At 48.7% G+C, this 26,474-nt stretch overlaps 1 protein-coding gene across 1 annotated transcript in view; it reads left to right on the top strand.

The window, feature by feature from the left end:
• Positions 1–2,914, top strand: part of SETD3 (SET domain containing 3, actin histidine methyltransferase) — a 40,623-nt gene extending 37,709 nt beyond the window's left edge. The window contains exons 12-13 of the mRNA XM_049769817.1: positions 528–688; positions 1,743–2,914. Coding sequence (XP_049625774.1) covers positions 528–688; positions 1,743–2,174 — 593 coding nt within the window. The 3' untranslated portion in view covers positions 2,175–2,914. The remainder of the gene's footprint in view (positions 1–527; positions 689–1,742) is intronic.
• The last annotated feature ends 23,560 nt before the right edge of the window (positions 2,915–26,474 follow it).

Raw genomic sequence — 26,474 nt, 5'->3', positions numbered from 1 at the left:
GTCTGTCAGTACTGTGAGTGCCTGGATCTGGTCACTGAGGCCACTGAGGCTCGGGCTGGCTCCTGTGGGGGGCTTTGGGGTGGCTGTTCCAGAGGATCCTGGAGCCCTGGGGAGGGACAGAGGAGCAGGCATGTGAGCCCGTTTCACTTTGGACAGTGGGCGTACACTCTTTGCATCCATGAATGATGAGGGCAACAAAGCAGCTGGGTGAGACCAGTTCCGGGGTACTGTGTCTACAGGGCGCCCACACAGCCTTCCCTGTGTAGACGTGTGGTCTACAGACGGGATCTGCCATGGGCCGGCTCTCAGCTCCTCTCGTGGACTTGAGTGACCCTCAGAAACCAGGCGGGTGGGGAGTGGGGTCACAGCCACCCAGTCAGACCCCATCCTTCTCTCCTGCTTCCCCCAGTTTTACTGAGCTTGGGCACATGGTCCGAGGGTGTGGGTGGGTAGTCTGAGGGCGTGGGCAGGTGGTCCAAGGGCATGCACTGTGCGGTGACCCTGATGGCCACCGGTGCTTACTACAGAGGAGCTAAAGGAGCACTTGCTGGGCGAGAGCGCCATCGACAGGATCTTCACGTTGGGCAATGCAGAGTATCCCGTCAGCTGGGACAACGAGGTGCGGCTGTGGACTTTTCTGGAGGACCGAGCGTCTCTGCTGCTGAAGTCGTACAAGACCTCCATCGAGGTGGGCACTGGCTTGCAGGGTCACGGTAACCTTTGGGACTGGGCTCGTGATTGTCTAAAGAGGGTTATTTAGGAGCCTGAGCTCTATCATGGTTCTAAAGAGATTTTTTTTTTGGTTTTTGGTTTTTGGGCCATACCCGGCGATGCTCAGGGGTTACTCCTGGCTGTCTGCTCAAAAATAGCTCCTGGCAGGCACGGGGGAACATATGGGACACCGGGATTCGAACCAACCACCTTAGGTCCTGGATTGGCTGCTTGCAAGGCAAACGCCGCTGTGCTATCTCTCCGGGCCCTCTAAAGAGATTTATTTAGGAGTTGGAGCTCTTGAAGTTCTGAAGAGGTTTCCTGAGGGGCCCTTTCCTGAGTGCACAGTACTCTTTCCTTTTTGGATAGGAGTTATTTGGGCCATACCTGGCAGTGCTCAGGGCTTGCTCCTGGCTTTGTGCTCAGAGATCAATCCTAGCAGCACTCAGGACCATCTGGGGTGCTAGGGATGGACTAGATTTGCTACATAGCACTCTAGCTCCTTCCCACTGTGTTCTCTCTCTAGCCTCTGGTTTTAAGGCTTTATTTTTACTTTGTTTTTGTTTTAGGTGACATTTTGAGTACATTTCTCTTAAGTTTTCAGCAAAATTATGAATTTGATAACATTTCATTCACTTTTTGAGGGGGTGGGCTTTTGGGCTACCCCCAGCGATGCTCAGGGGTTTCTCGTGTCTCTGCACTCAGGAATCAATCCCAACGGGCTCAGGGGACCCTATGGGTTGCCAGGGATCAAACCCACATTGGCCTTGTGTTAGGCAAATGCTCTCCCCGCTGTGCTATTACTGTGGCTCCATGATCTTGCCTTTTTATTAAAAATCATATATTTTACATCCAGTAAAGCAGTTCTTGCTTGTGTATTGATGCCACTCACACAGTCTGGTTCTAGAACCTTTTGTCCCCACCCCACCCCCTATGCTCCCAGTTTTTCCCCTCAACCCAGCAACCCCAGTTCTGCCTCTGCCCTCGGTGCCCACAGCTCTGTGTCATCCCCTCCTCTCTCCCTCCCGCAGGAAGATAGATCCTTCCTGAAGAACCGTAGCCTCTCAGCGCGGGCTGCCATGGCTGTCAAACTGCGCCTGGGTGAGAAGGAGATCCTGGAGAAGGCAGTGAGGAGCGCAGCCGCCAGCCGAGAGCACTACCAGCGCCAGATGGAGAAGGCTGCCCCATTGCCCAAGTACGAGGAGGGCAGTCTGGGGCTGCTGGAGGCTGGTGGGACCGACTCTCGCCTCCCACTGGGCCTGCGCAACCTGGAAGGGGAGGCCCTGACGCTGGCCGTCAGTCGGGCCCAGTCCACCGAGCAGCGGCTCACGAACGGGGACACCACCATGCCCAATGGGACTCGGCCTGGCCTGGAGGACTTGGCCCGGGAAGCCAGTCCCAGAGTAGCCGACAGTGTCTCCAAAGATTCTTCTTCGGACGGCGCTGGTGGGCTGCAGGCCTAGCTCCAGGGCAGCCCAGTGCCACCGGCTCTCTGCAGAGGAAAAAAAATCTGTTTTTGCTGCTTTATAAAGAAATGATTTTTTTTAAGTTATTTGAAAAAAAAAATCTAGCTTCCCTTTTGGATTAAGATCTGCCCTTGTGCGCGCCAAGCAGTTAAAAAAGCCAGAAAAGTAAAGGGCAGGCGCAGGGGCCAGGTGCTGTGTCTCGTCTCGGTGGGCCCAGAGCCCACACTGCACTGCCAGCCAGGCAGCCCCAATTTATGCAATGGGGGGCTGGGCTGGGCGGGGACATCTTGGGCCAGAGCGTGCATAGTGCAAACCTGCGTGAGGGCTGGATTTTAGGATCTAGCAGAATCTCCAACCTTCCCCCCAAAGAAAATAGCCCCAGCACCCACAGAAGGTAAGGGGCTACCTTATTTTTCCTTGTTTTCCATGTTGTTGATAAGTTGGATCCTTTCAACACAGCGCAGCTATAGTGATTTCTAAAGACTCGTTTTGCTTTTGTGTTCTGTTTTCGTGTACGAAGAACTTGCCTTTTCTCTCTATCGGAATCAAAGTGGAGCCACATGCACGTGGATTGGGCTGGGGAGCAGGAAGGGGCCCCACAGATTCCCCCCTGCACCCCATGGCCTGTGTCAAGGATCATGGCAAGGCGGCTCCCGGCTTTCCTGGTTTTCACAAGCTAGAAATTTTCCAAGCGACACTTTTGAGTAAAAAGCTTTATTAAAAGGAAAAAAAAAAAACGTGATGAATGGTTCATTGAAATCCCTTTCTTTGGGGGTGGGATGGGTCCTTCTGTGGTCTTTGATGGAATCCACCCTGTGGGGCAACATTGCACCCATTGACCTGTGCCCCCCCCAGGGAAGGGGGGGCACAAGCAGGGCTCCTCCCTCCCCCCACATGACACTGGGTCCTGTCTTCCTCACCTCCCAGTCACCCAGATCTCCAGCTCTCGCCAGTAAACCCGGTTCTTACTCCCCTGACCCGCTGGGGTAACATCAATTCATATAGGCAGCCCCAAGGCGGGTTCTGAGGGGCCTCTGGGGGAGATTCAGCTTTCAGGGACCAGCGAGAGCCCACTCAAGTGAGGACCCATGTCCAGAACTTTCCTCATATATCTGTGGAGTTGTCCAAGATGCAGAACGCAGGCAGGAGGCATCTATGTGGTTCTCCCATTTGCTTTAGAAGGTGGCTAGGGAGAGCTGTGCCCGCTGAGCCTTGCTGAACTGGCTCTCACAGGTCAGCTGCAGACCTGAACGGGCGGAAGGTATCAGGACACGGGCTTGTCTCCAAGCATCCTCGGGGAAGGGGGTTCAGAAGGAATTGAACTTGGCTTGCCGGCTTGCCACTTCCTATTGCTGTGGTCTGTCCCTCTCCCGCTCAACAGACGCTTCTCACTAACTGCCCAGTGAGGTATTGGGGACACTGTCTCTCTTGGGAGGCCTCTGTGGGCCACTCTGATGCTGCCTCTGCAGAGCCACTGCCTGCCTGGAGCCTTGGGCACACTCTCGGGCATTACCCTGCATGCATACGTCCCCATGACCTTTGACATGTTCTTGGAGCCCCCCCAAAACCTCCACTTTTGAGAAGAGGACTGTGGTAAATGACAGTCAGAAACAGCCTTGTGGCCATTGGTCCTGTTTGAGACCTCCGCTCTGAGTGACTCGCATCAGCAGCAATCTGATTCTAGCTGCCCAGAGTTTCCACATGGGCTGGCTCCCAGCAGCATCTCCCTCATCCCTGAGAGCCACCCTGAAGGCGTAGGCAGGCCCTTGAACACCACATGGGGCTCCCAGTGTGTTGGATCCGGCTGGATTAAACCGCTCTGTGAGGGAATCCACGGTCTGGTATCATCACTTGTCCCCTATGTGAAGGCTAAGAGGTTTGTGAGAATAAAATGAAGAATGCTGGAGGCTAAATCCTGATAGTTCAGCGGGAAAGGGTGCTTACCTTGCATGCAGCTGATCTGGATTCTGTCCCCAGTATCCCTTATGATCCTGAGTCCACCAGGAGTGATTCTTGAGAGCAGGAGGAACCCTTGAGTGTGACTCCAAAATGAAACAAAACAAAAAAATTTTTTTAGGTAATGTGGAGAGCTGGGCCCTCCCAGAGGCAAGAACGTCAGTGCCTGGGAGTGGCAGACTGGCACCACTCTCTGTAGACTGTAAACACTGTCCATCTTATCTGTCCAGCTAGGCTGCAGTTGCTATGCTTGAAGATGCCAAAGCTTCATCCTGGACGGGAAAACATATGGTCCAAATAATGCCCCATCCCACCATGTACTGCTGGATTCTGGATGCTGAGGTGTCAATTTGCCCCCACGCTTTCCCACTATACACGTCCCGGCCCCACAGGAGCCATTCACATTTGAACTCAGAGTTTCAATCTCAAGCCCCTGGAAAGTGCTGCACACTCTGAATTCTGACCATTGGTCTCTGTCCTTATGTGAGTATCTCCAATACTGGCCTCTGGGTTGCAAACTGTGCTAGGCAAGAGGTTCAGGTTGGCAGGAATTTGGGGGGGTGAAGAAAAAACGGGGTTCAGCTCGTTTTCACCCCTTCTCACCAAGGAAAAGGCTGTGGCCAGGGATGCTGATGCTGCTTGGTCAATTCCCACCTACCCGGTCTCCCTGTTTCTACCCTGAGCGCTCTGGACAAAAGCATATGCATGTCCCGAACTGCCAACATTCTGGAATCTTCCGGAAGCATGGCAGAAGATGATCCCGATAAATGGTTGCTTGGGAAGGGGGGAGGAGGGGACTCACTGAACAGTTTGGTGGCTGAGACCGAATTCCAGATGCCAGATTTCATTACCCCTGATCTCAGACTTGGGCCAGCACTTTCCCATAAAGGTGATGCTCAGAAGACACTCCCTTAATCTTGGGGGTGGTGACTGAAGTCTGGAATTGGGGAAATGCTAGATTGAGTCTGAAACCTTAGCAGGGACCATGCTCAGCCAGAAGCTTCTGGATCTCTGAGTCCCTGCCCTGGGGTCCTTGTGTCCTGCCCTGGCTCTGGAGCTCTGAGCTCAGGGATGATTCAGAGTCCAGATGACCACTCGGGTCCCTGCACCCACAAACACCTGACGCTCTTCCAGGCCTATTTCTAGGAAGCCTGGATTCCCAGCAGCAATTAACTGGCCTGATTGGATATGGAGGGATTTTATAATTGCTCAATTTATTCTGCAGGATGTTCCTTCTGACGTGTGGCAAGAAGGTCAGAGTTGAAACTTCCCTGGACGTTAACCTAATCTCTGAAACTCACAAAGTTACACTTTTTGGTCATTAATTTTTTTTTTAACAAGCAGAGATTTTGACAATTAACCCAGTTAATAAAGGTCAAATTTCAATTTTTTTTTTCCAATTTCTGGAGCATTTGACTTCTTCCTTTTTTTTGAAAATGCAGGAGATGGAAGATGATAAATAGTTATTAAATGAGTCCTGAGGACGCAGCCAGGCTGTCGGACTGGTAAGTATGAAGAGCCGGGCCTGGAAGACAAGGAGGCCGCGTATCTGATGGCGGCTGTGTAACTGATGTTGGTCTTGCCGAGTAGGAGCGCAGGAAAGAGAACAGTTGAGCCCCATAATGCAGCTGTAGTGAATAGGAGCACTTGCTAACCACTTCAGGATACTCTTCCTCCAATTATGTGGGCTCCAGGCTCCGGCTGGTGAATCTGACCCTTTCAGATCAGTCGTTTCTTTAGGGTGGCTGAGAACCCCCTGTGTCTGTCAGGCTGTATCTCTCCTAAACACCTAGAGCCCTGAGGGGAACTCCAGAAACCCTTGGCAGAAACCACAGCCCCCTCAGTTGGACCAAGGCTGGGAAGGGCAAGGAAGGGTGTGAGTTGTCTTCCTGCTGGAGGGCCCGAGGAATGTTCACAAACCCCTTCATCCCGCAGCTCCCCCTCAGCCAGACTGAACCCCTTTCCAGTCTGCAGGGAAATCACAGTCCTCCTGTAGTCACCACCCACCACAATCCCTACTCTCCTTCCTCCCCTTGCCCTCCCCCACCTCTCCATCCCTCTATCCATTTCCTGGTCCCTCACCTCTATCCATGAGTCCCCTGCTCTAATCCTCCCTCAATCCCCTGCTTCCCTCCCACTCCCATACTTCAATCCATCCACTGGTCCTCTGTTCTTAGTCCACCATACTTCTATCCATCATCCACCATCCCTCTAGTCATTCACCCACCATTCATCTCTCCAAACATCTACCATCCATCATATCCTTCTTTCCCCTCCATCACCCATTCATCCCTTTCTCTTCCTTCCCTCCATCCATCCACCATCCATCCTTCCATTGATCCATCTACCCCTCCTTCCTCCCTCCCTCTGCCATTCATTATCCATCCTCTATCCATCTACCACCCTCAATCCATCTATCCTTTCACCATCCCTCCATCATCATCCACCATTCATCCATCCACCATCCATCCACAATCCATCTATCACCATCCATCCACCCATCATTTATCCATCCATCATTTACCACCTACCATCCATCATCCATCCTTTCACTCATCAATCCACCCACTCATCCATCATCCATCCACCATCCATTTATCCATCTACCCACCCATTCATCTACCACCTACCCGCCCATTCATCTACCCACCTAGCCACCCACTCATCCATCCATCCATCCATCCATCCATCCATTCATCCATCCATCCATCCACCCTCTCACCTGCCCACTCTTGCCGTCTATCTTGCTGCAACCCACAGTGTCAGGAAGAGCCTTTTGGGAAAAGCATCCCCTGTTGTGGCTTCAGGTCAGGGTGCTGTCAGCTCTCAATACCCACTTCCCTGTCCCATTGGTAAGTTCAATGCACAAGTGGGTGGTGGCCAATTAAAAGGTGTCTTTGTGTGTGGTTTGTGGTGTGGCCACAAACATTCAGAACCAAAGAGGGCAGTGGGTGGTAGGTGAGACTGTCCATTCTGGGGCTAAGTGGCCAATTGTCAGTCTGAAGCTTCCAGAAGCTTCCATCTGCAGGGCTTTGCACCCTCACTGTGCTGGTGATAGTACCAAGTCTACAAACTCCTCATCAGTCCCACAGACTCAAAAGAAATATCCACCCCACACCCACTCTCCTGTTAACCCCCCAAAATGCCCCCAGCCCAAGGAAATGGGAGGTTGACACCTATGGAAGGGAGGGAAAGTGTAGCCTGGTCATGGGGCACAGTCCCACACCCCACATGCCAGAAGGCTTTTCACATCTTTGAGATCTCAGGGCCTCCCAGTTCACCTGTGTGCTGCATGCAGCAATGGGACATTCTCACCTCACTCATAGTTCAGGACCAGCAGATAAATCCAGCATTAGAGAGGAAATGAGGCAGCTGCAAAAATGCCTCATGTTGGGTTGGCCCATTTCTTAGTGTGGCTTAAGCACCTGGGGTTGTTCAATGATAAGGCAGTTCAGTTGGGATCCATCTCAAGAATGGTGGATGAATGATGGATGGATGGATGGATGAGTGGATGGCAGATGATGGATGGATAAATGGATGATGGATAGATGGATGGTGGGTGGTGGTGAGAGCAGTGGTGGAGACCTATGTTGTTCCCAGCAGGGCAAACACAAATGCTCACATCTAGGGGAAGGGCCTCATTTACAAAGTGCTCTGTGCACAGGAGCATAGGAGCTGGAGCCTCACCTAGACCTGTTGGGAGGAAGGAGCAGGAGAACGAGGAGACCAGAATTGGAACTGAGGCAAAGGAAAGAAAGGATGCTGAGAAAGTGAGGAGCAGGTGGTCCTGCCTGGAGGGGCTCTGGCCAGCACCCCAGGGGATGGACTGACTGGAAGGTGGTAGTGGAGAACCAGTCCAGGATGAAGTAGGCTATTAGGTCCCTGCACTTTTCAGGCATCCCTCTGGGGATTCCATATTCTCCATTGAACCCCAGATGGGGACTGGGAAGGGAAAGTGGGGTGAAGTGATGAGGCAGGGATGATAAGACATACAAAGGTGGTTTTGGGGTGACACCCAGCGGTGCTCAGAGATCACTCTTTGTGGGCTTGAGGGTTCTGGGTATCAAACCTGGGTGGGCTACACCAATGCAAGTGCCCTACCTGCTGTCCTATTGCTAAGGCCCCTGATCTGGGGTTTTACTTTTTGTTTTGTTTTGTTTTGGGGTCACACCCAATGGTGTTCATGGGTTACTCCTGGCTCTGCACTCAGGAATCATCCCTGGTGGGCTCAGGGATCCTATGGATGCAGGGGATCAAACCCTGGTCTGCTGCATGCAAGGCAAACACCCTCCCTGCTGTGCTATCACTCTAGTCCCTGATCTGGTTGTTTTTTTTTTCTGAGCCCTCAAACTTTGGAGTGAGGGAGAGAGGTGCATGAGGACAGTGGAACTGTTTTCAGAGTACCATGGGACCCCACCAGGGGATGCTGTTGGGAGTTTGTCTCTGAGCTGTCTGCAGGCAGTGGGTGCTTCACCCCATATTCCTACTTTGTGGAGGTGACACTAAAGGCTGGGGAAGGGGGGTCCTTGGAGCTCAGCTGCCTTTCCCAGGGCCTGGAAACTGTAGGTGGTGTGGTATGAGCAGCTCCAGCTTAGTGACAATCATTGTGGGGCCTCCAGGGGCCACCCCCGCACCCCTGCACCCCTGAAAGGCCCCACTCAACCCAGAGGAGGGATTGCTGGCTCCAAGCCTGTCATCCAGGGCGCTAATTAAGATCAGCACCGTGTGCGCCTGCCACTGGCTTCTTCTGTTCCAGCCAACACCCTGTGACATTTGTAATAAAACAGCCTTTAATAAAGTGGCCTCAGCCCTCTGGGAATGGGGAAGTCAGGGTCTTATCCATGGCGGGAGGGTCTCCCCAACTTGTCATTTGCCTCACATCTGGCAGAGATGGTCAGACGCATTGGACTCTGGTGCCTCAACTTCCCAGCCTATAAAGTGGGCTCAGGCCAGAGAGCAGAGCAATAATACAGGAGTGTAGATGCTTGTCCTCTGTTGGGTCTCATTTACACCTTGATTGGTTATAGATGGATCCTCAAAGAGCTCCCAGAATGAGACATTGATTCCCATTCCCCTATCCCCTTGAAGGGGAGGAGATCTTGGTAATATTTATCTGCAGCAAATAATCTACACAGACAGGAGGGCAAAGGGGTAAGAAGGTTGGGTGCGGAGTCCTTTGTCAGCCTACTATCAGCTCCAAAAGCACCTGAAGCCAGCTAGTAAACTCTTCCAAAAGACCCTGAGCACCTCGCTCCCAAACTATTTATTAGGCTCTCAACAGCGCCCCCACCTGGAAGGTAAAAGGTGGGACAACAGGAAGAAAATAATCTTACGGAAATGCTTTCATATATAACAGTCCCCTACAGACAACAGACTCTGGTTTGGTTCCCTGGCACCACATTGGGTACCCCTAAACTCCAACCAAGAGTGGCCCCTGAGCACAGCCAGCTATGCCTTCCTCCCCTAAAACATAAATGTCGTGGAGCTATTTTCTGGGGCCAACACAGGCTGCACGTGGGAGCTCATGCCTTGGTTTGGGGGCGGTGGAGTTTCTCTCTCCAGCCCTTCCTGGCACTGTGCCTGGTGACCCTGAGCATGCTCTCCTCGCTACCTCACTCCTTGGCTACTGCTGGACTTGCCCCGTGAAGCCGGCACAAACCATCATGTCACCTTTTTTCCTCTGTAGGAGCCCCACCTTGGGGCTATAGTGTCTCCACAGGGACAGCACCACCTCCCAGTCAGCCCTGTCCCAGCAGGATGGTGGAACCTGTGGATTCACCACCTTCCTTCTCTCTCTCTCTCTCTCTCTCTCTCTCTCTCTCTCTCTCTCTCTCTCTCTCTCTCTCTCTCTCTCTCTCTCTCTCTCTGTTTCTCAGTCACTGTCTTTGTTTCTTTATTTTTCTGTTTGTATCTCTGTCTCTCTATATCTCTATTTCTCTTTTGTTTAATTTAGTTTTTGGGTCACATCCAGTGGTGCTCAGGGGTTACTCCTGGCTCTGCACTCAGAAATAACTCCTGGCAGGATTATGGGACCATATGGGATGCCAGGTATCGAATCCGTGTCTGTCCCATGTTGGCCGTGTGCAAGGCAAATGCCCTGCCACTGTGCAATCGCTTTGGCCCCTCTATCTCTTTATTTCTGTCTCTGTGTATCTGTCTCTCTGTCTCAGTCTCCCTGTTTCTTTCTCTGTCTCTGTGTCTCTCTGTCTCTGACACTCTCTCCATCAGCTAATCAGAATTTCCCTCATGAGTTTGGGGACTGGCATCTCCCAGCTTTGCCAATCTGAGGGGGAAAGTTTATTAATCAAGAGGCCAGAGAGATAGCATGGAGGTAAGGCGTTTGCCTTGCATACAGGACGGTGGTTCGAATCCCAGCATCCCATTTGGTCCCCCAAGCCTGCCAGGAGCAATTTCTGAGCATAGAGCCAGGAGTAACCCCTGAGCACTGCCGGGTGTGACCCAAAAACCAATAAAAAAAGTTTATTAAATCAAGTAGTATTTCCCCTTTGGATCCAGTTGGGCATATTTCAGTCTGGGCACTAAACTTCTCTAGGACCTGGTCTGCCTTTTGTCTGTCCCTATTCCTTTAAGTTTGCTTTTGGGCCACTCCCAGCTCACCTTGGCTTTGGCTTAGGGATCACCTCTGGTGGTGCTCAGGTGGTCACACGGGGGTGCCAGTAACCAAACCTGGGTCAGCTGTGTGCAAGACAAGGCCTTACCTGCTATGCTGTCTTTCTGACCCAGTCCCTAGTTGTTTTTTTTTTTTTTTTTTTTTTTTTTGGTGTTTGGGCCACACTTGGCAGTGCTCATGGGTTACTCCTGACTCTGTGCTCAGAAATCACTCCTGACAGGTTTGGGGAGCCATATGGGATGCTGGGAACCAAACTGAGGTCTGTCCCGGGTCTGTCGCGTGCAAGACAAACACCCTACCATTGTGCTATTGCTCCGGCACCCCCTAGTAATTTTTTTTTTTTTTGGTTTTTGGGCCACACCCGTTTGACGCTCAGGGGTTACTCCTGGCTATGTGCTCAGAAATCACCCCTGGCTTGGGGGACCATATGGGACACCGGGGGATCGAACCAGGGTCCATCCGCTTGCAAGGCAGACACCTAACCTGTAGTGCCACCTTCCCGGCCCCAATTTTTTAATGGAAGTAATACTTTATATATCTTGGAAACTAATTCTTGGATTTGGTGTGTATGCTGTCACTTTAGCCAGTCTTTGGACTTTATGTTATCTTTTTTTATCTAGATAAGAAAATTTCCTAAGTGACATTTATAAATTTTGTTTTTCTATACATTTTAAGATTCCTCAAGTTCATATATTGGGAACTGAAGTGATAGCACAGTGGGGAGGGCATTTGCATTGCACATGGTTGACCCAGGTTTGATCCCTAGCATCCCATATGGTCCCCAGAGCCTGCCAGGAACAAGCCCTGAGTGCCACAGGGTGTGGCCCAACCCCTCCTCTCCAAATAAAGAAAAAAAATCCCTTCTATGTCACTATTCCCTTCATCTTAGTGGGATGGAGAAATAATTGAATTTTCTTTTTTTTTTCCCGGTAGCAGATGGTGCCAGTGTTTCTGAGGGTCTTTTTGCCCCATTCCCCACCGTTGAAACAGTGCTTTGACTCAGACAAAATCCCAGACTAGGCATCGGTCTGCTTTTTTGGCTCTTCTATTTTTTTCCCCAGGATCTATTTATCTATTCATGTGCTAATATCACATTATATTTATTAAAATTACTTCATAATATGCTTTGACATCTTGTCGGGCAAAATTCCCCTCTTTGTTTTTCCTTTTTCAAGCTGTCTTGGCCCTCTCGAACATTTCCTTCTCCGTCTGAATATTACCATTGGCTTGTCAAATCCCATTAAAGTCTTGATCCGGTTTTGATTGGGATGATGTTGGGTTTAGAGATCTTCTTGGTGAGGCAGGTGGACCAAAATATTAAATCTTGGCATTAGGCAAAGGCCCAGGGAGAGTGGAGAGGGAGGGGTTCGCTCTTGACCTTGGCTCGGTTAAAGGCAGCTCAGTGGGCCTCTAAGGTCCAGATGTCTCATGAATGGCATTTAGGGTCACTTAGTGTTTCCCCTCAGTGTCGTGCAGGGCGACCTGGGGGCTACAAGGGGGCCTTCCTAAGTGATGAAACTCAACACTGCAGCTCACCCTCATCAGATTCTCCCTGAACCCCTTCAGGGAGGCAGGATGGCCACCTGTGCCCAGTTTTGAGGTGAGAGGTTCCTGCTGCAATGGCAGGGGTGGGTGTATGAAAAACTCTGGGTTTTCTGGGAAGTGGATGGATGGAGGTGTCTGTGTGGGGTCAGGGTAGCCTAGATGAGGTCCCCATAGTCTAAGTGGACTTGTCTGGACACAGCTACAGATAGTGGTGGGGGTAGAGGGTCCCAGTCCAGGTGACAGGTGAAATGTTCTAGAGACTAGAAGGAGGACTGTCCATGAAGATGGGGAGCAGGTAGTGAGCTTCCAGGACCAATGTAACCTGCAGTTTCCAGGACCAATGGCCTTTCTCTGTGCACAGCCAATCACAGGGATTACTCCCAGGAAAGACCTGGGATGTACTGGGAGGAGCTTCCCGGTCACCATGGTGGGGGGGCACTTCTGCCAACACAGGATTCCCTCTTTTCCAGTAGGAAGTTGACTACAGGGCTGATACCTAACCTCAGACCAAAGAGGGAACAAACATTGCTTAATAATAGATACAAGTGGGCTGGAGAGATAGCACAGCGGTAGGGTGTTTGCCTTAAATGCAGCCAATCCAGGACAGACAGTGGTTCGAATCCTGACATCCCATATTTTCCCCGAGCCTGCCAGGAGTTATTTCTGAGCACAGAGCCAGGGAAGTAACCCCTGAACACCACCGGGTGTGACCCAAAAGCCAAAAGCTAAAAAAAAAAAAAAAAAAAAAGATACCAGCAAGCCTCATTGCCTAATACTGAAGAACCTGGAATTGGAGTCAGAGGAGAAAGAACAGATCATTTAACCAAAAGTACTGAATAGGGCTTACTTGATCATCATCTGGAAGAATACAGACACCTTGTTCCAAACATTTTTTTTTATTTAAACAATCGTGATTTAAAAAGTTCTTCACAGTTGGATTTCAGACTTACAATGTTTCAGGGCCAATGCCACCACCAGAGTCAACCTCCCTCCACCAATGTTTCCAGAGTCCATCTCATGCCACCATCCCCTTCCCATGCTACCATCCTCTGCCTCAGTCTGCCAGCATCATAGGCTCATTTTTAAGTTTGATCGTTCAAATTTGGGCCTCATGATTTCATTGTTATTGACTCTGGCTTGGGTATTTAGTTCTGTCCTTTCTTAACCCCACCAAAACACCAGGTACCCTTGGCCCCTGGCCCTCATTCTTTCATATTTACATTAAACATGATTTTAAAACACAATTACATTATTTCACATTGAGGAATGAGAAGTGTTAAAAAAAAAAAACTAAAACAGTGGCCCAGAGAAGACCATTGGTACAGAGGGGAGGGCCTTAGCTTCATGCTAAGTGAGGCAGGAAACAGAGCCTTGAAGAAGACTGACAAATTCATGTATACAATGTAAAAAAAACAGATCAGGGGCCCGGAGAGATAGCACAGCGGCATTTGCCTTGCAAGCAGCTGATCCAGGACCAAAGGTGTTTGGTTCGAATCCCGGTGTCCCATATGGTCCCCCGTGCCTGCCAGGAGCTATTTCTGAGCAGACAGCCAGGAGTAACCCCTGAGCACCGCCGGGTGTGGCCCAAAAACCAAAAAAAAAAAAAAAAAAAACACACACACAAAAAGACAAAAAAAAAAAAAAAAACAGATCAGGACATAAAATAAATAAAATCAAAACACAAGAGGCTAGATCAAGAGAAAAGATTTTAAAAATGGGGGCCCGGCGGTGGCGCTAGAGGTAAGGTGCCTGCCTTACCTGCGCTAGCCTTGGACGGACAGCGGTTCGATCCTGATCCCCCGGCATCCCACATGGTCCCCCAAGCCAGGAGCGACTTCTGAGCACATAGCCAGGAGTAACCCCTGAGCGTCACTGGGTGTGGCCCAAAAGCCAAAAAAAAAGATTTTAAAAATGTTTGCCAAGGAACGGATAGATAGCATGGAGGTGGGGTGTTTGCCTTGCATGCAGAAGGATGGTAATTCAAATCCCTGCATCCCATAAGGTCCCGACCCTGCCAGGAGTGATTTCTGAATGCAGAGCCAGGAGTAAACCCTGAGCACTGCTGGGTGTGACTCCCCCTCCCCCCCCCAAAAAAAACCATTTGTCAAGAGATGTAGAAAAACTTGACAATGAACCAGAAGTCAGGAATTTACCAGCTTCCTCCCTTCCCTCCCAGTCCGCCCCTCTTGTGCTGGGTGAGGATTGGGGAAGGCCTGGGTACCCTTTAGACTCCTCCCTGGCACCCACTTTGCTGGCTCCCTGGGCAGGCACCCAGGGAGAAACTTGACAATGGAGAAAACCCAAAACCCAAAACAAAGGAGGCTGGAGAGATAACATGAAGGTAGGGCGTTTGCCTTGCATGCAGAAGGACGGTGGTTCGAATCCCGGCATCCCATTTGGTCCCCCGAGCCTTCCAGGAAAGATTTCTGATCATAAAGCTAGGTGTAACCCCTGAGCACTGCCGGGTTTGACCCCAAAACCAACCAACCAACAAACAAACAAAAACCCTGAAAAACAAGGTGATGAGAACAAAGAAAGTAGAAAAATTAAAAATAGAAGAGGGCAGGGGCTGAAGAGATAGCATGGAAGTAGGGTGTTTGCCTTGCACGCAGAAGGACAGTGGTTCGAATCCCGGCATCCCATATGGTCCCCCGAGCCTGCCAGGAGCGATTTCTGAGCATAGAGCCAGGAGTAAACCCTGAGTGCTGCCAGGTGTGACCCAAAAACAAACAGATAAACAAAAAAGAAATAAAAGAGGGCAATTAAGGTTTTTTTTTTTTTTGTCTTTTTTGTTGTAGGTTTGTGTTTGGATCATACCCACTGTGTTCAGGGGATACTTCTGGCTCTGTGCTTAGAATCTCTCCAAGTCAATGCTCAGACAACCCAATGGGATGCCAGAGATTGAACCTGGGTCAGCCACATGCAAAGCAAATGTCCTCCCCACTGTGCTATTGCTTTGGCCCAGAATGGACAATGAATGTGTTTTTGTTTTGTTTTGTTTTTCTGTTTTTTGTTTTTTGCTTTTTTGCTTTTTGGGCCAAACCTGGTAACACTCAGGGGTTACTCCTGGCTCTGTGCTCAGAAATCATTCCTGGCTTGGGAAACCATATGGGACACCTGGGGATCAAACATTGGTCAGACCTGGGTTAGTGCGTGGAAGGCAAATGCCCTACTGCTTACACCACTGCTCTGGCCCCTGGTCAATGAATTTTAACATTTACTTTGGCAAAAAATGAGTGGAGATTTGTCTGGTTGGGCTTAGACTTACTCCTGACTTTGTGCTCAGGGATCACCTCTTGTGTTTAGGGCACCATCTGGGGTTTACTGAGCATTGAACTAGAGAGGACCACATGCAAAGAAAGTGCCTTGTGCCATTCTAGCTCCCTGGCCTGAATGGGAAAGATTGAAAAATTGGAAGGAAAGATATACAGGGTTGAAAGAATTGAAGCCCACAGCCTGCATGTGCCAAACTCACAAGTTCACTCCCTACACTGTATGTCTCACTGTGGGACCCTGAATACGGTGATGATGGTGCTGCTGGGCCCCAGTACTGTTGGGTCTGACCTGCCCAAACCCCCACTGCTGAGCTGAGGATGAGAAGCTCCAGGCTCTGTTCTCAGACTCCCGAGTTCAGCCGGCAGAAGCTGCCAAAAATGAAATAATCAAGGAAAGATCTCAAACCATTACATCTACAGCTATGTAGATTTAATCAGGAATCAGACGAAAGACCACCTTCAAGAAATATCATGTTGACTCATCGGATTGTCAGAATCTAAGATCAGGCATGACTAAGGGTCATGAGAATCATGAACACATTACTGAAATAAATAAAAAAAAAATCCAAACACGTTTGGGAGATGAAAAGTAAAATAGGAGAAATAAAAATTCCATTCAAGGACTTCAACAGTAGATTGTAACTGGGAAAAGAAAAATAAGGGGATGGTGGAGGAAAACTTGGAGGAAAAAACAGATTATGAATGAGAAAGCAATTCAAATAAAAAAGAAGAAAGTTATTGTCCAAAATTGAATAGAGTTTCAGGTAAAGGTAAGACATTAAATTTTTAAAATTGCACCATTGTGGTTATAAGGTTGTTCATAATACACTTGGATTTTTGTTTGTTTGTTTGTTAGTTTTGGCCACACCTGGTGGAGCTCAGGGGTTATTCCTGGCTTGGTGCTCAGAAATCACTCCAGTTGGGCTTAGAGGACCAAATGGAGTGCCTGGGATTGAACCTGGGTTAGCTGTGTGCAAGGTAAATGCCCTCCCACTGTACTATCACTTCGGTCTCCTAAATTGTTTTTTATGTCACAGATTACAAAGTTGTTGATGATTGAGTTTTAGTCATACAATATCCAATGCCCTTCACCAGTGCACGTTTCCTGCCACCAATGTCCCCCATTTCCTTACAGTCCTCCCCTAGCTGCCTCTGGGGAAGATATTTTCTTTTATCTGTCTCTGTCTCTGTCTATTTCTGTCCCTGACTCTTTCTCTCTCTGTCTGTCTCTCTCTGTGAGACATTATTGAGTATACCATGTCCCTGTAGAGGCAGTTCAGGAAGGTGCAAACCTAAGAGCAAAAAAGCAGAAATGATGTTCAAAATGTAGAGCTTGTCCTAAAATTTTAGGACCAGACCCTCCAAATTTAGTGATGATCTGCACATCCGGGAAGCTCACTTTGGGTAGGATAGACATAAAAGTGTGTCACAGACCTATTATAACAAAAATGCTTAAACTCAAAAAGAAAGATAGTTAAGACTTGAAAAACAACAGGAGATAAACCACATGCCACTTGCCAAGGATCTTCAATAGGATTTTGTAGCTGATAAAACACAGATTCAGAACATCAAAAAAGGGCCGGGAAGAACATCAAAAAAGGGCCTTGCAAGGAGGTAAGGTGTCCTCCTTGCAAGCGCTAGCGTAGGATGGACCTCGGTTCGATCCCCCGGCGTCCCATATGGTCCTCCCAAGCCAGGAGCGATTTCTGAGCGCACAGCCAGAAGTAACTCCTGAGCATCAAAGGGGTGTGGCCCCCCAAAACAAAACAAAACAAAACAAAAAAAAAAGAACATAAAAAAAATTAAGCTAAGAGAACAGTTAACTTTCCAGTTGTATTATAGAGAATGAAATATTTAAGTGCAGATTGAACAAAAGAATCAGAAATGTTCAAGAAGATCTAAATAAATAGGGCAGTATCTATACCCATCGAGTATAAAACTTAGTATTGTTAAAATGACTCCCAAATTATCAATAGAGCCAATATAGTTTTTTATCAAAATCCCAAGTGACTTCATAGAAATTGCCAAGAAGATTCTGAAATGAATATGAAATCATGGAGACTCAGGAAGGCAATCTTGAAAAAAAGAGAGACCAAGTTGGAGAGGTGAACACACATTCATGGTTTCAAGACTTATTTTAAGAAATGCTGATAGGGGCTGGAGTGATACTACAGCTGGTAAGGTGCTTTCCTTGTAAGCAGTTGACCCAGGTTCGATCTCTGGTATCCCATATGGTATCTCTGAGCCCACCAAGAGTCATACCTGAGCACAGAACCAGGAGTAAACCTTGAGCCCAGCCAGGTACTAGCTTAAAGGAAAAAAAAAAGACAAAGGCAAATGGCTTAGAGGGAAAAAAAAAGACAAATATAAAATAAATTGGGCTTCATCACTATGACGCCTTTTGGGCTTCACAGAATACATTCAATAAAGTAAAAAGACAACCCACAGAATGGAAGAAAACATTTGCAAATCATAAAGCTGATATGGGACTTATGGAGAGAATAAAGAATTCATATAATTTAGCAATAAAAAAGACAACCAGGTTTGAAAGGAAGCAAAAGCTTGAAGAGACATGTCTCTAAAGAAGATACACAAATGGCCAATTAGCAGCTGAAAAGATGTTCAGCATCATTGTCTCATCAAACTATAATGAGATATTACCTTACCCCCTCTAGGATGGCTAGATTAAAATGATGAGGTGGGGTTAAAAAAAAAAAAAAAGAATTTCACAAAGTCAGATAATACCAAGTAAAGGAATCTCAGAAAAGGCACTAAGTCAATGAAACTTCCCAGGTATCCAGATTTTTGGGCTGAAAACTCTGGGACTTTACTTGGAGCGGGAGAGCACAGCCCTGCATACTGATAGAAGGTCTAGAAGCCACATCCACACCCCGAAGCCTCTGGCATATAAATGAACCATCCTCACAGTTTCAGGACTAATCTCAAGAGATACCAAGCCAAAGAATCATCCCAGTTCTACAGCTCCTGGAGCATGCGGCCACATATGTGACCTCGAGACACATCTAAATTCTACAATACTGACAGCCCAGTAGTAACACAACAAAGTAGCATCAAAGCCCACTAAGCTCTATAAGGGAAAAAAAAAAATGAAACAAAATGTTCACTAGCAGTAAGCATTTCAATAAATCCTTAGACAATGCTGTGTTATATAACAGTTTCCACAAACTTTTCTTTGCTGAACCATTTCTTTTTTTTTTTTTTTTTTTTTTTTGGTTTTTGGGTCACACCCGGCAGTGCTCAGGGGTTACTCCTGGCTCTATGCTCAGAAATCGCTCCTGGCAGGCACGGGGGACCATATGGGACGCCGGGATTTGAACCACGGACCTTCTGCATGAAAGGCAAACACCTTACCTCCATGCTATCTCTCCGGCCCCAAGCTGAACCATTTCTAATAATTCCATAAACCATTTGTTGTAACAAACACTATAAAATAAAAGATAAGATAAAATAAGATAAATAAGATAATATAAGATAAAATAAGATGGGGCCGGAGAGATAGCATGGAGGTAAGGTGGTTCGAATCCCGGCATCTCATATGGTCCCCCAAGCCTTCCAGGAGCGATTTCTGACCATAGAGCCTGGAAGAACCCCTGAGCGCTGCCGGGTGTGACCCAAAAACAAAACAAAACAAATAAATAAAATAAGATATAAGATTATTTTGTTCTTGCTAAGGGGCAGGTGGGAAGCTGGTGACAAGGGTGAAGGGAAGGTTATATTGTCATAATAGTGGTGGGATTGGTGTTGGAACATTGAATGCCCCCAAACAATTGTATTCTGAACAATTCTGTAAACCATAGTGTTTAAATAAAGTTAAAAAAAATAACCCAAGTGATATGAAGAGATAGGTTGGTATTGCCAGAGCGGACAGCAAGGTCAGAAGAAGGGGAAGAACAGGGCTCAAGGTCCCTTCTATATACAGTGACCTGGGCCTAAACATATTATACATTCCTGCCCCTTAGTTGTTTCTGCTATCTGATTGGCCACTTTCTATGAAGTCTTGTGATTGGAACAATCTGGTGTAATATCCAAATAAAGACAAGAGTGCTTGTGGAATGGTCAATCTGACAGCGAATGACAATATGGCATGTGAGGGCATGTGAGGTGATGTCATCTGCCCTTATGCAAATAAGATCAGGAGGATGGCTCGTTAGATCACAAATGCCTTTATAAGGCATGTTAACTAATATCATCTGCCCTTAAGCAAATAAGGTCTGGTGGAGGACCAATCAGAGGTTGCATATGTAAATTAGAGTGTATAATATGATCCTTCAGGGGTCTGGCCCCTCTATCTTCTTTCTAGTCCCTTTCTGCTCTCTCTCTTCATAATCGTACTGAGTTCCAGGGCATACAAGGCATGCATACGTTCCTAACACTGAATTATCTTCTCACTCTTTGGTAGTTTTTTTATTTTAGAAATAAATTAGAACAGGATGTTGACCTGGGGAGATTTTTATGATTAAGTTTTAAAAACAGGGGCTGGAGAGATAGAGCAGCAGTAGGGCATTTGCCTTGCATGTGGCTGACCTGGGAGAGACCCAGTTTGATTCCCGGCATCTCATATGGTCCCCAGCCTGCCAGGGACAATTTCTGAGTGCAGAGCCAGGAGTAACCCCTGAGCGCTGCTTGGTGTGGCCCAGAAACCAATCAATCAATCAATCAATCAACAAAGTATTTAAAATAAAAAACAACTTTTAAAATTAAATCACAGTGAGATACAGAGTTAAAAGGTTGTTGAGCATTGAGTTTCAGTCCTAGGACATCAGCTCCAGGCTTAGGCTTCAGGTCTATTGAGCACATGGAGGGGGCTGCCAGCCAAGGCAGAGAAGCTTCTTTGCATAGCCACACCCCCACTGCACCCCACATTAGGCAAGGTTTGGAGGCGAAGCCAAAGAGACAAGCACAAGTGGGCCATCCTCCATTCTGAACCATGGAAACATGAAAGCCAATCAGAGCATATTTTGGGGATTGTGTGTACAAATGCTCGGTATGTGAAACCTTTTGTTTCAGGCAGTCACAGGCAAGCCCACCATAGGGGTCACCATGGTGGGCTTACCCTCTTTCTGCCTTCCCCTATAACCTTGGGTGCCTAGTCAATGGCCTGGCCCTGAATTCCTAAACGGTGCTGATCCCCCCATATGAGAGTTCCGGAGATCCCTGGTCCAGGCTGTGGGATGGAGGCCTATTGGTGAGCCCATGCCCCAGCTTGTCAATTGTAGTGTCCTCAGGTTGCAGAAATTACATTGCCAGCCTCAGGAATCAATACTGATAAAGGAGATGGCTGCTTCCCTCTGAGGATGCCTGTGTGCAGACCCAAATATGTATGATTCTATACGCCCAGAGATAGAAGATGTGGGAGCCTTGGGCTCAGAAACCCAAACTCAAGGTCCCCCTGTCAGAGCTGAGCCCTGTGACCTCTGGCACCTGGATCCCTTTACTGACTGGCATTCGGTGGGTTTGAGTGGTGGGTCTGGCCACTGTGGTTGAACAGGGCCCACTGGACGCTTCATATAAACCCACTCAAAGCCCTTGAAACCAACCTCTCAGTGATGTGGGGAGAGGGAAACCTACAGGGATGCAGCCATCTGCCAAGATCTCATCATCACGAAAGGGTGTGGCCCCAATTCTCATCTTAGGGGTGCAAATTCTGCTCTTGAGAGCTGCCTGTCCTAGCAGGGCCTTACTCTCTTTTCTGTTTCCCACTTAGGCTCTAGAGCTGCTACTCCTGCTGGTATTCCTGGTTTCTCTTGCTGAATCATTTGTGCTTCCATCTGTCTGTCTCTCCCCCAGACCATGAGGTCCACGTCTGTATCTTTTCATCCCTGAGTCCCTGGCTCAGCCCAGGGCTGGTCCTTCACAAATGTTGGCTGAAGCTTGAGTGAAACCATGACTTAAGTCTTCCTGACAGTGACTTGGGCTGGATGGATCCAGAAAAGAGTGTGGCCGCTATCTCTGTCTCCTTATTGGTGACATGAAGATCATACTTATCATCTCAGGTTAGAGAACTTGGAAGTTGTAGGGTCTGGCACCCAGGGTCCACAGTTTCATCCACCTCACGGTTGGCTGACAAGTCACTGCTTGTTTTGGCTTCACCTTGCACTTGAAGGCCATTCTGAGTGACCTCTGTTGTGAAAGGGCTCACTGTGGTCCCTGCTATGCTAGAATCACCCCTGAGAGGTTCAGATTTCTGCAGACATATTGACCCAATGGGTGTGGAGTGAGAGAGGAGGAAGAGAGAGAGAGAAGGGGGAGGGAGAGAGCCAGAAGAGAGAAGAGAAAGAGAGAGAAAGAGAGAGAGACAGAGAGAGACAGAGAGAGAGTCTCAAAGCTATTGTGCCTTTGATTTGCTAGATTGGCAGGGCTTGACCCACCAATCTGGTGGCATCCAGAGTTGAGGAGGGGTCCCCCAAAGATAGCAGAGAGGGTCTCTCTCTGGGATGGCTGGGGACAATGGAGACATTTTCCCTTGTTGGCTGGGCTGCAGGAACATGAAGGAAGGCAGACATGACGTCACCACTTGTTTTGGGCAAGGAAAAAGCCACTGCAGTCTTGTGTTTGCCTTATTAAGGCTCATTTTCTCATTACAATTTCCCCTCCTCATGGCTAATTTTTCAGCTCCTCCAAGAGCCGCTCTTCTGCCGCCTCTTCCCTGCTCCAAGGGCTGGTGCTCTGGGAGGCGGCCGCAGATGGCCGAGGAGAAACACACATGCTTGTTTCTCACTGACTCGAAATCCTCTTTATTGGTGCTCCTGAGACAGGCAGCTGCCAGGTTGGGGTGTGGGTGTTCAGGTTGGGGTAGGGTGAGTTGAAGTGCACAGCCATGGGGTTTACCTCTCTTATCCAGGCAATCTTGAGCATCAGGCCTTAAGGCCTATGGGTGTAAGTCCCCAGTTCAGTCCCAGAAGTAGAATTGCTGGGATGAGAGAGACATTCTTGGGATCCTGGCTCCAATGGAATTGGGCTGGGTTGAGTCTTTTGGGGGAGGACACCTAATTTTACCCAAAGCAAAAACCATCCTGGCTTCTTTGTATCTGTTTGTTTACAACTTGGTTTCATCCTAAACAAAGATTGTCTTATATGTAAACCTGGGAGGGACAGGCTCAGGATAGCCTGAGCTATTTGCCCTTATTATGTCCTTACTGCCCCACCTGGGTATGGTCTCTGTACTCAATGAAAACAGTATGACAGGTAGCTTGGGGGAGATATGAGGTAGAAGACTGCCAGACTATATGTGTTTCACCCTCAGCTTGGTTTGCATTATTTCATGTGTGACTCTGATTCAGACCTGGGCTTGGAGAAAGGGTATACTGGGTGATTCTACAGATACCTCCTCCTTTGGCACTATTTCCATTTTTTGGCACTGTTTCCCCTTCCTCTCTCATAGCCCAGAGTCCTTCTGTTTGAGGTACCCCATGCCCTAGGGAAGGGGTGCTGTCAAGAACCTGCAGATTGGGCCCGGAGAGATAGCACAGCGGTGTTTGCCATGCAAGCAGCCGATCCAGGACCTAAGGTGGTTGGTTTGAATCTCGGTGTCCCATATGGTCCCCCGTGCCTGCCAGGAGCTATTTCTGAGCATGGAGCCAGGAGTAACCCCTGAGCACCTCCGGGTGTGGCCCCAAAACCAAAAAAAAAAAAAAAAAAAAAAAAGAACCTGCAGATTTTGTGCCTCTCCTCACTGAGCCAGAGGCAAAGGCTTTAGGACTTTCCACTTCCTATATTCTTTTTTTTGGGGGGGTCACACCCAGCAGTGTTTATGGGTTACTCCTGGCTCTACACTCAGAAATCGCTCCTGGCAGGCTCAAGGGACCATATGGGATGCTGAGATTCGAACCACCATCCTTCTGCATGCAAGGCAAATGCCCTGTCTCCATGCTATCTCTCCAGCCCCCATTTCCTATATTCTTAGGAGCCTGTGAGAGTTTGGTTAACAACACACAAGCCCACTACCTCCACTCCTGGGAGAGGCAAGGTCTCATTGAAGGAGCCATTGGTGGTGTAGGTCATGCTTTAGGCTCCCAGAAAGAGATTTCACCTTAGCTCACTTCACCTCACCTCAAGCACACCTCCCTTTACCTCACCTCACCTCTCACACACCTCATCTCACCTCATCATATCTCACTACACTTCATTTTACCTCATCAGACTTCACCTCATCTCATCTCACCTTACCTCACTTCACCTTATCTCACCTCACCACATCTTGCCACACTTCACCTCACCTCATTTCACATCACCTCACACATCACCTCACACCACACCTCACTTAACCTCACTGCACCTCACCTCAGCACACTTCACCTTGGCTTATCTCAACACACCTCAACTCACCTTATCTTACCTCATCTCAACACACCTCAACTCATTTCATCTCACTTCACCTCACTCCAGTCCAGCCTATGGGCATGGACTGCCCTGGCTGAGAAGAGCCTGGACTTCTCCCTCCCTACAAGCTGAGGGCTAGATACCCCAGGTGGGAGGGGTTCCAAAATGCCACACCCAGAGAGGTTCATTGTTTGTGGTATATTGTTTGTGTTGTGTATGGTGAGTTTGTGTGTGTGGCATGGACGTGTGCTGTGTGTGTGTGATGTGTGTGGTGCATGTTGAGTTGTGTGTGTGTTGTGTGTGGTGCCTAGTCTCACCCTCCATGTCTTTGACCAGCCTCCCTAGCTGTCATGGCCATGGTCTGGCCCAGCTCTTCGCCTAACCCTTCTTGGCCCCTTTCACCGCACCCACACATGCACATGGACCCAGCCCTTGTCTGTGGTTCCCTCTCTATGTGATGCTCACTCTGCTACCCTACCAAAGCCCCTGTACAGTCTAGCCCTAGCCTGCTGCCCCCCTCCTGCAGGAAGATCTCCCCACTTCCCTCTCTGCAGCCCAGCAGTCTCTTCCTTTCCACCCATGAGCATGTCCAGTGTCTCCTGCTGCAGGAAGGAAGAGAGACCAAAGCTAACCCTTGTCTGCAGTAGGCAGTGGGAGTGCAAGCGAGGACAGTGGGTGCAAGAGTGCAGGAGTTGTGGGAGAGCTGAGTGGGGTCTGAATTGCCCAATTCACTCATACTCATCCCTTCTCATCCCAAGTCCTTCTCTTGAGAGGTTCTTCACTTCCTCTGGACCACTGTGTTGCAACATATTCTCTCTCTTATGTGTCTCTCTCTGTTTCTCTCAGTCTCTGTCTGTCTGTCTCTCTCTTCCTTGATCCTTCCCCCATAGAAAAATCCCAGGGAAGGACTCTGCTAGGCCCCACTGACTGTCCTGAACCAATCTGCTGTGACAGGATGTGGACATCAACAGAATGGCCCATGAGAGGGAGGCATGAATGCAGAACTGCACACTGCGTCCAATCATTCTTGGGCAGGTAGGACCACATTTTCCAACTCACCCAGAGCCCCAGAGTAGAGAAGGGAAACAGCAGCTGGGCTGAGTGATGGGTGAGTGAAACCAGGCAGGGACTGGGCATTTCCTGGACCCTGAGGCTGTATGTCCACCGTGACTCTTGGTCAGCGAGGATCCTCTGTGCACTTAAGGTCAGCAGTAGATAAGCCCGAAAATGTGGAACACTTGCAAATCGGGACAAGAGGCTAGAAAAGCAGAGAGGCTGGTAGTGGAAGGATCAGGGTAAGAACCAGGCAGAAAACTCCAACCCCAGCATGGCTCATCCACCAAAGGAGCCTGGATTTCTCTGCAGCCCCCCCAAGCACTGAGAGGGGCCGAGAGAACCTTTCTCCCACTCCTCGGGATTCTTGGGAGCACGCCTTGTAATTCTTGTTTCCTCTCCTCAAGTTTTCTCTCTGCCTCCGTATGTTAAAAAGAAAGAAAACAATTTAACGACAACAACACACACACCAAAAAAACTTAGATCACTTTTAAAAAAATGACAAAAAGTCTGACTTATGTGAAATTTAATTTAATTTATTTTTACACCAGCAGCTGTCAGTTCAAAGCACAACAACAAAGTAGCCATCTGTGCTGCATTTCATCAACATGCAGCCCATGGTCATGTGAGCTGGTTTTGGGGCCGCAGCAGAGCACGTGGCCAGGTCTCAGGACCCCCAGTCATGCTTCACAAGCCCAGGATCTGGGCAGGGTCTGGGGTCTGGAGTTTGTCCAAAACAGGGGCCTGAGCAAGTGGAAAGGTCAAGGCTCATTATCTCCGCTGCCCTCAGCCCTTCTGACCTTCCTTGGGCTTTATCTTTCTCATCTGCTTCTGCCAACCACCAGGGAAACTGAGTCTCAAAAGGCTCATTCACCAGGGGTTGCCTTGCCCACAGACCAATCAAGTCTGACCCTGCTTAGAACCTTCTGGAATCCCTGTTCTCCTGAGCAGAGAGGAATTCTCCTGAGTCTGAAAATATCAAACTCCCAGAGAGGGGATGGAGAAATAGCACAGCGATTGTGCTTTTGCCTTGCAAGCGGCTGCCCAGGATGGACCTGGGTTCGATCCCCGGCGTCCCATATGGTCCCCCAAGACTGGAGCTATTTCTGAGTGTACAGCCAGGAGTAACTCCTGAGCATCACCAGGTGTGGTCCCCCCAAAAAAAACAAAACAAAAAACCCCACAAACAAACAAACAAAACAACAAACTCCCCAGAGAGACTCAAGGGTCAGCAGGTCCAGGGAAGAAAAGAACCAAGATGGCAGCTCCCTTCTGCTTTCCACTGTACTGGCACCTGGGAGCTGAGAAAGCTCTTCAGAGGCTGCATTCACTCATTCTTCTGTTTGTTCGTTTTTTCGTTCGTTCGTTCATTCATTCATTCATTTTCTGTTCATTCATTCACACCTTCATTCATTTACCTGTCCATTCATTCATACATTTATTCTCCTATTCATTCATACACTCATTATCCTGTTCACACACTCATTTACTCACTCA

This window comes from Suncus etruscus, chromosome 3 (genome assembly GCF_024139225.1).
Source record: "Suncus etruscus isolate mSunEtr1 chromosome 3, mSunEtr1.pri.cur, whole genome shotgun sequence".
Lineage (NCBI taxonomy): Eukaryota > Metazoa > Chordata > Mammalia > Eulipotyphla > Soricidae > Suncus > Suncus etruscus.
Note: the sequence above shows the minus strand (reverse complement) of the source record. Positions and strands in the feature narration are given on the sequence as shown.